The sequence below is a fragment of the Lipotes vexillifer genome, unplaced genomic scaffold (genome assembly GCF_000442215.2).
Source record: "Lipotes vexillifer unplaced genomic scaffold, Lipotes_vexillifer_v1.1 scaffold57, whole genome shotgun sequence".
Classification (NCBI taxonomy): domain Eukaryota; kingdom Metazoa; phylum Chordata; class Mammalia; order Artiodactyla; family Lipotidae; genus Lipotes; species Lipotes vexillifer.
Window position 1 is genome coordinate 1659047 of NW_006788075.1, and position 12814 is coordinate 1671860.

Sequence of the window (12814 nt, forward strand, 5' to 3'; positions counted from 1 at the left end):
ATACTAATATAAAGCTAAAACTTCATTAAACACTTTTTACTGTCAAACTGAAATTTTTGTTACAGCATGGATGTTGATAATGAGCAAATTGGAGATAATGTTCACAAAAACATTTTTTGAACCGAAAGCACTGCTCACACATTCTCAAGAGCTATATACCAATTATTTACAGACTGTGAGTGAATCTGTTTAGGTACATTATGATATTTTGTAAGGCAATGCTTTTCAAAATGTGTATCAGAATCACTTGAGGTGCTTATCCAAAATGCAAACTCCTGGGCCACTGCCCCAATCTGTGGAAGCAGAATGACCTCAAAATTCTTTGGAGTCCATACTCAAGTTGTTGTTACACTAGTATACCCTAGTATATGTAGGGTAGCCCTCTACTCTGAAGTCCCCCAAAATGCTCCTGTCACAGTCCAGTGGGGGTTTGTACTCTGATAAACAGAAACTGAGTTGGACTCTAGAAGGCCTATTTATTACATTACAAATAATAGTTAACAAGTATTGTCTAGTTAAATTACAATGGAGTGACTGGGCATGGAGATTCTTTCAGTCTGTAGGCTTGGTGACTTGTCCAAGTATGAAGATGTTCTTGGAGGTCTAAACGTTATTAGGCGAACATGCATAAAGAATATTGTAAGTGAGCTTGGTTATTTGCTGGCGTCAGGAAGACCTTGTCTGAAGGTCTGGGCAGTGCTGGGTCCTCATTGCTGACATTGCCTTTTGCAACTGCCCTGTGTTTCCAAGGCCTGGCAGTTACCACCTGTCCCAAAGCCCAGGGATACTCTCTCTATTTACGTCATGTGCGTTCAGAAGATCATTGCAAGTCTTTGAGTCATGCTATTTCATTTAGATATTGTAGCACATCTTTTTTCTGACTTACTGTGTTGGTTTTATAGTTCTCAGGAGGCAATATTTTGGCCCAATTTCCTTCCTCAGGGTTCTGCAAACCCCAGATTTATCAACAATAATGAAATATCTTCCCCTTATGCATTATTAAAAAACTGGTTTTTTCCCTAAAACCCAATAACCTACCCTCTTCTGATTTTCTGAGTGCATCAGCATTATAATTTTCCTGAATTTAAAATACTTTTATTCACTTACTGCTGCTGATCATCCTCTCAGCACAGAGTGACTTTGTGAAACCAACATAGAATTTAGAATTAGAATACCTGGGTTTTGGTCCCGCTTCTTGTCACTTTTTAACTTTCATCTTGGTTACAACATTAACACCTGAGCATTTTCCTGAGATGGCAAATAATGAAATGTCAGCCCACCTCATAGTTATAAGGACAACTGACCATGGTTTTTTAGATCTATAATGTGCCATACCAAGGTACAGTTGGCCCTTGAACAACACAGGTTTAAACTGCACGGGTCCACTTATATGTGGATTTTTTTTCAATAGTAAATACTATAGTACTACACAATCCACGGTTGGTTGAATCTGTGAATACAGAGAAACCATGTATACACAGGGCCGACTATATATTCGGAGTTTCAACTGTGCTGAGATCAGTGACCCTAATCCCCCTGAGTTGTTCAGGGGTCACCTGTATATTATTGATGTCTTTTTCCTCAGACTATTTCTGCAGTAAACCATCAGTGTAGACAGTTTGGTCTAATCGGCACCAAAAGGAGAGGTCTAGGAGTAATGACTAGTTATATTATTAACAAACGTTTTAAAGTTCTGACTATGGATATTCTGTCTCCTTTTGCCGTGCAGCTGCCAACTACTACAAACCTCCACCATTACAAATGCTGTATGAAATATATGGGTTCACCTGAAAAGTTCATTGGTATCTGTACTTTTATAAAAAGTATTTTTTGAGTGTTTAAATTTTCTTTCTCCTTATCAGGTTATCAACACTGGCCAAAGCATGGCTCCAAATATTAGTGTGGAAATAACGATACCAAATTCTTTTATTCCCCAAACTGATAAACTGTTCAACATTTTGGATGTCCAGGTAAAAATGTGTTCCTTCCTGTATTCTAAGTAATATTGCTAACATGGAGATTTCTGTTACTTCAGTCACACTTAGTCTAAACTATGAATGCACAATGCATTTATTGTGTACACTTTGAATATTGCATTAGAATGGCAGGATTATAGTGGAACCTCTACATGTGACTCAACACAATGACAGAACTATGCTCTACCATCTTTGGTAGATTTTCTTTGTGATAGGGACCTGTGGAAGTAATTTAATTGGTGGAATTCTCCATAAAGCTTGAGACCACTGTTGAAAACGCAACACTTCAGCCTTTTATTAATATTCAAATAACTACTTAAGAATCAATATTCTTGTGTTGATGATTCTATCAGAATTGTTTTTACAGTCCCAGTTTTAAGACAATCGACAAAGAAACCTACTCAGTAGATTTGATATATAATCCTTAAAAATCTTACTTGAATCCCAGATTTAGATGGTAGGGCATGCTGTTAGAACACTTTGTTGTATGTCTAAAGCCAAAGAAATGTTCAATATCATGCTAATGTTCAAATGTCCATTTTTCATATTGCCCTAATTTCTGTAAGGTTAAGGCCATTTGATCAATTTGGGACCTATATCCAACCCTTTAAAATTTTTCTGGGTTTTTGTTGCGTTTTTTGCCACAGAGATTTAATCTCTCCCATATCAAAAATTATTTTCACACAATTTTAGAAGTACTTGGTATATCTCAGGAAAGGTAAGCTTTAAAAGGTAAGTTTTAAAGCCATGTAGCTGTTGTTCTTTCCAATATTGGATAAGATTTTTCTTTCTTTGTAGACTACTGTTGGAGAATGCCATTTTAAGAATTACCAAAGAAAGTGTGCATTAGAGCAGAAAAAAGGCACAATGGAGACCCTGAAAGATATATTCAAATTTTTATCAAAGACTGATAAGAGGCTACTGGTAAGTTTCAATTTTTCAGGTTGTAGTTTTTGCTTTCCAACCTACAGAACTGAAACACTTAAACCCATGAACCAAGGGGTTTTGAACTGTCAGTTGAGTATAGGAGAGAAGCCAGTTCAGGTAATGTTCTTGTGTGTGAGGAATAGGCATGACTGGAGGGTTGAGAGACACCCAGGGTTAAATATGTATGATATACTTTCATTATTTATGCAACAAGTGCCCAATTTATGCCAACCAGACGTTGTGTCAGACCCTTTGCGGGTCAAGATGCTGTCCTCAGCTGAACGGCCTTTGTGGCATGAAATTAATTTTCAGCATTTTCATTTTAGTGAATGTATGGGGGAAAAAAACCCCAAGAAAGCCCTTAAAATGATCCAAGTTTTACAATGAACATAGAACATGTAACTTAGCAAGACTGATTAGGTGTCTTACTTTTTCTATCCCAGAAGATTAAGTTCATAAGAATAATGAAAACATGTGATCTAGTTCGAATACTTTGTTTTTGTTAATTTACTAAACATTTGTGTTTTGTTTAAAACAAGATAATTTTTTAAGTGCCACTAATGAAAGCATATCTTTAATTCCATGTTTATATCAAGATAAATTTCTGCAAAATGCCACCAAGGGGAGCAGATCTTGAATTCCACATATATTTAGCCATCTAAATATTTTAGCCATCTTTTTAAAAAATGTTGAAATTTTAACATAGCTCTTTTGTATTCTTTTCAAGTACTGCATGAAAGCTGATCCACATTGTTTAAATTTCTCATGCAATTTTGGGAAAATGGACAGTGGAAAAGAAGCCAGTGTTCACATTCAGTTGGAGGGTCGGCCATCCATTTTAGAAATGGTAAGTCTGATACAGTGACAACTTTGTGGATAAGATTTCATATAGAATCTACAAACGCGACCATCTTATACAGGTAGGATGGTATGTAAGGAGGCATTCAACAAATTAAGATGGTATGAATGAATGTAAAGTCTGGAGTGAAACTCCAAAACTGTTTCCATTTATCATTACAAAATACATTGTCTAAATGACATAGCTTTAGTAATTAAACAGATTACTAAGACTGTAAAATAGACTATAATTAAGAGATTTTAGAAAGCATGTCCAACTATTTATGAACCTTGATCAAATTAGAGAAATTAGCTGCTTTAACATTTCATATATCCTTAAAGTTCTTTCCAAATTACTTTATGCTTAAAAACCTACTATTGTATATCATGTACATTTATTAATATACATTTGCTAAAAATTAAGACTTTGAGAAAATCAAACTAAAACCTCAAAATTTATCAGCAGCAGTAAAACACAAACACGCTTTTAAGAAGATGAACTTTGAAAGGCTGAATTAAAAATTAACTAAATACATGTTGGACTTCTTCCTAAGAAGCAGTATACATATTTATGAGAAATACTTTGAGATCATTGGTTTTATCTGGAGTTCTGTTCTTCAGTTTCCTTATCAGATTAATATGGGTAATATCTCTTTTTCAGGGTTGCTGCAGATTAGATGATTTTCATAAAGCACTTAGTGCACAGAACATAATAAGCCAAAGGAAATGAGAGCTATTATGTTTTGTTAAGAGGAATAGTTGAAATTACCACAGGGTGGTCAAGAGGAAGACGCACCAGACAGGGAAATAAGAGCTGTCTGGTTTAGTTGCAAGTTAAACTTTTGCAGCCTGCCTTCATACTCTGGAGGTCCAGGTTTCTCAACAGTGGGCACTAGTAGCATTGTGGACCAGATGCTTCTTTGTTGTCAGGGGCTGTCCTGTGCATTGTAGGATATTTATCAGCATAGCTGGCTTCTCCCCACTAAATGGCAGTACACACCCTCCCAAGTCCTGCCAGCCAGAAATGTCTCCAGACATAGCTGACTCTCCTCGAGGGTACAGAATCATCCCTGTTGAAAAAAAAACTGCTCCAGATAAAGTATATAATTTATTTTTAGCCCTAAAATTCTACATGTTCTCTCCAAAATGTTAAATAACCTTTACACAGTAGTTTTAACTTTTGTTGGTCATAGTCTCCTCTTTAAGAATTTGACAAAAGAATATATTCTCACCTACCCTAATGAACGCACATATGAAAAATTTTAAAAATCTCGATTTTGAATACAACGTCAAAGATCCTTAGAGTCTATGGAGCCTGTCCACAGATGCCCAGGCTCTGGATTCTGGGTGATAAAGCCCTCTGTTAGACAGACAGACAGTAAAGCTCTGAGTTCAGCCGCTGATTTTATTTTTGAATGCTATAAATATTTGTACCAGATTTTGTACCAGATTTTTTCATTACGATATTTGGTACACTAATCTGTATTTGATCAGAGCAGAAAGTTAAGAAAAACATGCCCAAATAAAATTAATTTGAGGAAATGTTTATCAGACAAAGAAAGTCTTCTTTGGGAATAAAAATTCAATAGCTAAGGTAAAAATACACTGGTAATTATCAAATAGTATTTAAATATTAAATATTATAAGCATTTAAATCAAGTTCTCTGCAAAGCAGCCATGTTTAATAAAAGGATTTCGACAAAATGATGCCGTATAAATTAATACCAAGGACATGCCTTTGGAACCAAAGGAAGCGTTGCATTGCAATTAACTACAAATGGTGAAACCGGAGAAGATGACTAACTTGTGGAAACCTTTAGAATAGAAGTAGTTTCTCATGATTCTTACCTGCTCTATGTTTCCATGAAACAAAACGATGTATCATCAGGCTACAGTGATCTTTTTTGTTTTATTTATTAAACAGGATGAGACTAGAGCCCTGAAGTTTGAAATAAGAGCAACAGCTTTTCCAGAGCCAAATCCAAAAGTTATTGAACTAAACAAGGATGAGAATGTTGCACATGTAAGATTATTAATTACCTTTTTAACCAAAACATAAACATCGTGGGAAAAAATATTGCTAGTGTTTATTGCTAGTGTTTGGTCAGGAAAATCATGGCGAGCCTAAAAAATACTTTACAGGGGATTGGTATTGTCTACAACTGCCAGGAAGGCATGACATAGCTCTTTCAGGAGGTGATTTTGGTAGGATGGATTGGAGGAAGAACCACTGCTATGGCCCTTTACACACCCTGTTTCTGCTAAACAATTACCAATGTTTCCTATGGTTTGTGTTAGACCAGCAAGAGAATGGGATGGGTTATTCTGAATACTATTGGGGATCGTGGAGGGGCTTCAAACGAAATAGAGGCAAGTTTTTAAAGTGGTATTTCTTTATTTTGGTTAATTTATGTAGGTTCTACTCGAAGGACTACATCATCAAAGACCCAAACGCCATTTCACTATAGCGATTATTTTAAGTAGCTTGCTACTTGGACTTATTTTACTTTTATTGATTTCGTATGTTATGTGGAAGGTAAGCCTTTAATAATTACCATTGTTAAACCACTCAAAATGCCATTCTTGATCTTCTCAAAGCCAACTTGTGACTCCCACGTTACTAGATTTCAGCATTTCCGTATTTTTAATGTTAATTCTTATACTGATTGCATATTTCTCTTAACTTTAGTACCACAGTCTTTCTAGAAAAATATGCCTTCTTAAAGATAAGTTATCTTCAACAAATGTTCAAACTATAACAAAAGTTTTGAAAGATGTTCTTTCTAACTATAAGCATTGGGCAAACACTGCACGTTATATGTTGAATTTCAATTTTGGAGAGTGTGCGTGCATCACTGAGAAATCCTGCAGTAACAACAAAACAATGCTCTTTAGCCCAGTATTTCCCAAACTAATTTGTACTGACTACAATTGGCATTGACAGTTATTATACTCATCAAATATCTAATGTTCATGACTATAGTGATTATGTAATGCTATTTTCAGGCTGGCTTCTTCAAAAGACAGTACAAGTCTATCCTACAAGAAGAAAACAGAAGAGACAGTTGGAGTTACATTAACAGTAAAAGCAATAAAGACGATTGAAGACTTCTTTCAAATTGAGAGAATAGCAGACTCAGGTTACAGTATACTAAAACAAATTTAGACATTGTTTACAAGAAACCGTGAATTTTGCCTCAGACTTCTTCTATGTACTTCTTTTAGTCATGACCTTGTGACATGTTATGTCTTAATGCAGACGAAAAATCCAAGCAATGAGTATTCTAAGAGAAAATTCTAAGAGACAATAACTCCAAAAGTAATATTTTAAAATATCCAAAAAGATAATCTTTCAGCTCTTAAATGGATAGAAAAACACTAAAGCATCAGCTTATCCAAGATAAGTAATCCCTGGACAAATACCTTGAAATGAGTGCGTCTGAATTAAAATTATGTTGAGGAAGTGAACGACTCGACTGGAGAAAACTTGGACTTTGAGGTATCATTCCTTTCAAAGAAATACTATTTACCATATGTGCTGGCTTTGCTAAAATTAATTCCACCAAATAGGTAAGGACTCATTTCTAATAGATCTTTGAGACTTGTTTGGAATATGTTCTCTAGAAACATTTAGCAGAATTTTTGAAAGAGCTGTTCCCAAAGTTTCTAATGACTAGAAGCGGAACATTATCATTTTAAAGCATATTTTATCTTTAGAGACATTGACTTGTAATATATTTCCTCTAAGCTTTGATCAGCAACCATTTATTCAGCAGTCTATGCATACTATGGCCTGATGAGCAAACGTCAGACTGAAGTTATACACTGGTTTGAGCTTAATGGGATAATTAATTTCTGGATAATTATTGTTTATACAGCTATGGATTTTTTTCTTTCTGTACATATATATATATATATATATATATACATAAGTTTTTAAGAGAAAATAAATGTTTTTATAGGTATAAATCCAGTAAGTCCTTCTATAACACAATTTTATCAAGGGAAAGGTACTGAAGAGTAAATTGTAAAAATCCATCTTTAATCAAATTTTTTGTTTATAAAAACAGCAGTACTTAGAATTCTAATTTATATTCTAAAACAGATCGAATGTTGCACTTTAGCTGATATATGTAAAACATGAAAACTGTACCTCACTAATTTTTAAAAATCAAAGCTCTGCAAAGAACATATTGGGGACCAGTATTTCATACAAATTAGATAACTGTTTAAAATGTTGACTATCAATCAATCAAATTCAGCAAATAAACAAATTCTGGTTTGGATGTTACTCCTTTCTCCTCAAATGTCAGTATGAAATGTGTTTTCACCAGTACTATAAGCGCATTCTCTTCTTCAGGGAAATAGAGAAGCAACTTCAACTGTAAAATTGAAAAATATAGATTTAGCTTGTATCGGGTAAAAATGTGACATCAAAATTTCCATGTTTTAGTGATGACTGAAGTATTTTAAGTTTTTTGTTGGTGTTATCTTAGTTCTTTCTGTGTCTAAAATAATTTAAATACCTCTTCACTTGCAAATACAATCACTTTTTGAAATATTTATTCATGCCTATGAACTAAATGCTGATAAACGCCAGAATATAATTTCATCTCATGTGTCCCTACATCTGTCTTGATATGAAGGTTGTGGCCAAATTTTCGAAATCTGTTACGGGAAGTGATAGGTTAGAGGGCAGTCTTTACCACTATGGAAGAGGATTTCTTCATAGAGGTCCCTGCCAACAGCGGTCTTCCTCAGACCACTTAATTCCTGTAAGTTATCTGTTCACAGATTGGTGGCTGGAGAATGAAAAATGCACAGACATTTGAGCAGTGGGACCCAATGAACACGCGGGGGTGTAACCATAGAAATTAATTCAATTTTAAAGAACCCTTTGAACAAAAGATACTATGTTTTTTAATGGTTAAAAAACAAGTAGTTCTTTCAAGAAAATGTCGAGGCTCATTGGTGGAAAATCAAACCCAAATTTAGAATTGCTTTCTCAAGGATGATCCCTGAGGAAATTTAAATTTTGTTCCTTCCTACTAGAAGTGACACCATTATATTTTGAATAGTTTATGTGTATTATGGACTTCAGAACCCTACCACTTTGAGTTTTCAACTTTCAGAGACTATTCACCAAAGTGGTACTATAACTAACTTTAAAAAAAAAAAAATCCATCTTTTTTTCTTTTTGGCAAGTAGTCTAGGTATTAGAGAGCTTTTGAAAAAATAGTACTATTTCTGGTTATATCATCATTTCCTAGCTGTGTAGTTTAATACCGCTGGATTACGTACCTCATCAAGAAATCAGGACAGTCTTTCTTACATGAACTCTGTGGTCTGTTGGCATCAGGCTATAGGAAATTTAACATCAGAATTGATGGACTCAAATCCAGGAATCCAAATAATTATTTCATTTTGGAATTAATCTAGGTTAAATATTGATATATCATGTTTAAATTTCAAGTATATGAAATACTTACTTTCCATTCCAATAAATACTTTCCCAAAACCAGAATTTAAATTGTTTTGTATATATTTCATGTCTTATTTTTAAAGCCTAGAAGCTAATTTTTAGTAACATCAAAAATAGCAATTTTAATTTCTTTTAAAAAATAGTTGTTTCCTTACTAAAATATCTGTTTAAAACATGACAATATCCCTTCATATATATCCCTTCATATTAAAATTCTAATCTTCACATTCCTCTTATAAACAACTACATGTTACTTTGGAATCATGTGTTTTTTTTCTTCCATGCTTTTTCCATAAAGATTGATAAGTCTTGGGTGTACTCTGTAAAGAATATAAGAATATGCATGATTATTTCATCAACCTATCATTCTGTTATTTTTCACACATAACCCCTATCGAATGTGGTGCATAATACCAAATAGAAATCTAATGATAGCCAATGAGCATACATTCATGGCAGAGCTGCCATCTAGGAAAAAATGCAGGGGCTAATAAATCAGCAGCAGTAATTCCTGTAAAGCCCATCACCCATATGCATGTAGAAAGCTCACATCTAGCAGGCTACTCAGGGAGCCCTGCACACCTCTTCTACCCACTGAGTCATGATGCTTACCAACAATGTTTGCATGTTCCCAAGCCTGTTTATAAGCCATTGCTCTTGTTAATATGTGAAACTGTTCTTACGTAAAGTATGCTTTGGAAAGACGATAAAAGCAAACTGCTGAACACAGAGTGTTACAGTATTTGTTGTGGGTAAAAGGAAATTTTTAAACGACTGGGGGGATTAAATTGTAACCATCTGCTATTCAGATGGCATCACAAGGTTTGAGATCTTAATCCATTTTTAAAAATTCAAAATGGAAATTGTAGACGTACATTATCTGTATAGTTTGTGAAGAATGGTAATTCAGAATGCCAACGTAGAGACTCATAACCAAAGAAAATGCTTTGGTTCTACATAACAATTAGTGAATAAATACAAAGTTACACTTCTTTATTTATTAAAATTGTACATGTGTCTTTTTATGCTTCCCTGACTTACGAATTTTAAAAAAAAATTAGCCCAACTGCCTGTTTTGATAGTTATAAGGCGGCAACTTCCATTTATATGTCTATCAATCAGACACAAAACTGATTGATAGTACAAGATGGTGAAATAACTAGACTTACCTAACATGGACCTCTGATGCAACTTCCATTAAATCACCATCTACATTCCAAGGGAAACTGCTTCCTGTAGCAGTTTCATGTGGTCCATCTTCTTCCGCTGGATTGTGTCCACTGCTGTTACTCCCTGGGTGAACTTTTACTTCTTCAACAGTGTAGGTCTCAACAAATGGAAAATTGAACTAAAAACAAAAAACAAAAAACAAAAAAATAAATGCAAATAATCTTGGTACTTACTTGCTTTATCCCTAACTGTAATGCAAACCAGGAAAGTTCACTGTGCTCTCACTTGCAAGTAAATATCAGTGTGCATGCTGATGTTTTCATGGCTTTGAAACTGTAATTAGTTCCAGTTTCTTTGGAAGAAGGAGCCCCTTTTCTGAAGCTTTCCTAGCTCATTTAGATCTAGCAGCTGGCAGACTTGTTTTATGACCAATAGTATATGTCTATGAAATTGTATACAATAATTTCCAATAAAAACTAAATCTTTAATATTGGTCTGTTGTTATGGAGGATTTATATAATCCACTGACTTGATTATCGTCAACTAGTTTAACTGATGTAGAGCAAACTCTAGAGTAAGTTTCGCATTTGGAATTTAATTAGGAAGAACTAAACTTATGAAGGTAAAAAGAGAAAGTCCATCCCGTGTGATTTTGACAGGTATTTGCCTGTCTCATCCTCACTTTAAAGATGGACACAAGTTGCATGATCATTATGGCTGCTTACTGACCACTCTAGCATGGAACAAAGTCAGCTTCATATTTCAGTCTTTCTTGGTCATGCTACCCAAAGCAACCTACAGATTTAATGTGATCCTTATCAAACTACCCATGACATTTTTCACAGAAATAGAACAAATAATCCTAAAATTCATATGGAACCATAAAAGACCCAGAATTGCCAAAGCAACCCTGAGGAAAAAGAACAAAGCAGGAGGCATAACCCTCCCAGACTTCAGACAATACTACAAAGCTACTACAAATACTACTACTAATCAAAACAGTGTGGTACTGGCATAAAAACAGACACATAGATCAATGGAACAGAATAGAGAGCCCAGAAATAAGCCCACACACCTATGGACAATTTAATCTTTGACAAAGGAGGCAAGAATATACAATGGGGAAAAGACAGTCTTTTCAGCAAGTGGTGTTGGGAAAATTGGACGGCCGCATGCAAATCAATGAAGTTAGAACACTCCCTCACATCATAGACAAAAACAAACTCAAAATGGCTTAAAGACTTACATATAAGACATGACACCATAAAACTCCTAGAAGAGAATATAGGCAAAACATTCTCTGACATAAATCATACCAATGTTTTCTTAGGTCAGTCTCCCAAGGCAATAGAAATAAAATCAAAATTAAACAAATGGGACTTAATCACACTTATAAGCTTTTGCACAGCAAAGGAAACTATAATCAAAATTAAAAGACAACCTAAGGAACGGAAGAGAATATTTCCAAATGGTATGACTGACAAGGGCTTAATTTCAAAAATATACAAACAGCTCATACAATTTAATAACAAAAAAAAAAAAAACCAATCGAAAAGTGAGCAGAATATCTAAATAGACACTTCTCCAGAGAAGACATACGGATGGCCCCTCGTCACATGAAAAGATGCTCATCACTGCTGATCATCAGAGAAATGCAAATCAAAACTACAATGAGGTGCCACCTCACACTGGTCAGAATGGCCCTTATTAAAAATTCTACAAATAACAAATACTGGAGAGGATGTGGAGAAAAGGGAACCCCCCTACACTGTTGGTGGGAATGCAAACTGGTGCAGCCACTATGGAAAACAGTATGAAGGTTCCTCAAAAAACTAAAAATAGAGTTGCCATATGTTCCAGCAATCCCATTCCTGGGCATATACCCAGACAAAACCTTAATTCAAAAAGATACATGCACCCAGTGTTCAAAACACTGTTTATGGTAGCCAGGACATGGAAACAATCTAAATGCCCATCAACAGATGAATGGATAAAGAAGATGTGGTACATATATACAATGGAATATTACTCAGCCATAAAAAAGAATGAAGTAATGCCATTTGCAGCAACATGGATGAACCTAGACATTATCATACTAAGTGAAGTAAGCCAGACAGAGAAAGACAAATACCATATGCTATCACTTATATGTGGAATCTAAAATACAACACAAATGAACTTACCTACAAAACAGAAACAGACTCACAGAGAACAGACTTGTGGTTCCCAAGGTGCGGGCAGGGGAGGGAAGGATTGGGAGTTTGGGATTAGCAGATGCTACCTATTATATATAGGATGGATAAACAACAAGGTCCTACTGTGTAGCATAGGGAACTATATTCAATATGCTGCAATAAACCATAATGGAAAAAGATATGAAAAATATTATATATATGTATAACTGAATCACTTTGCTGTAAGC

General features: G+C 34.7%; 2 protein-coding genes across 4 annotated transcripts in view; one reads left to right on the plus strand and one right to left on the minus strand.

Moving 5' to 3' along the window:
• Window positions 1-6845, plus strand: part of ITGA4 (integrin subunit alpha 4) — an 86529-nt gene extending 79684 nt beyond the window's left edge. Inside the window, exons 23-28 of the mRNA XM_007461223.1 lie at window positions 1863-1970; window positions 2775-2900; window positions 3631-3750; window positions 5665-5763; window positions 6157-6276; window positions 6747-6845. Coding sequence (XP_007461285.1) covers window positions 1863-1970; window positions 2775-2900; window positions 3631-3750; window positions 5665-5763; window positions 6157-6276; window positions 6747-6845 — 672 coding nt within the window. The remainder of the gene's footprint in view (window positions 1-1862; window positions 1971-2774; window positions 2901-3630; window positions 3751-5664; window positions 5764-6156; window positions 6277-6746) is intronic.
• Window positions 6846-9472: 2627 nt separating this feature from the next.
• The window catches only part of CERKL (CERK like autophagy regulator), a 150491-nt gene continuing 147149 nt past the window's right edge, over window positions 9473-12814 (minus strand). For all 3 annotated transcript variants that reach the window (XM_007461226.1, XM_007461225.1, XM_007461224.1), the window contains 2 exons: window positions 10392-10570; window positions 9473-9542 (listed from right to left, as the gene is read on the minus strand). In XM_007461226.1, coding sequence (XP_007461288.1) covers window positions 9473-9542; window positions 10392-10570 — 249 coding nt within the window. The remainder of the gene's footprint in view (window positions 9543-10391; window positions 10571-12814) is intronic.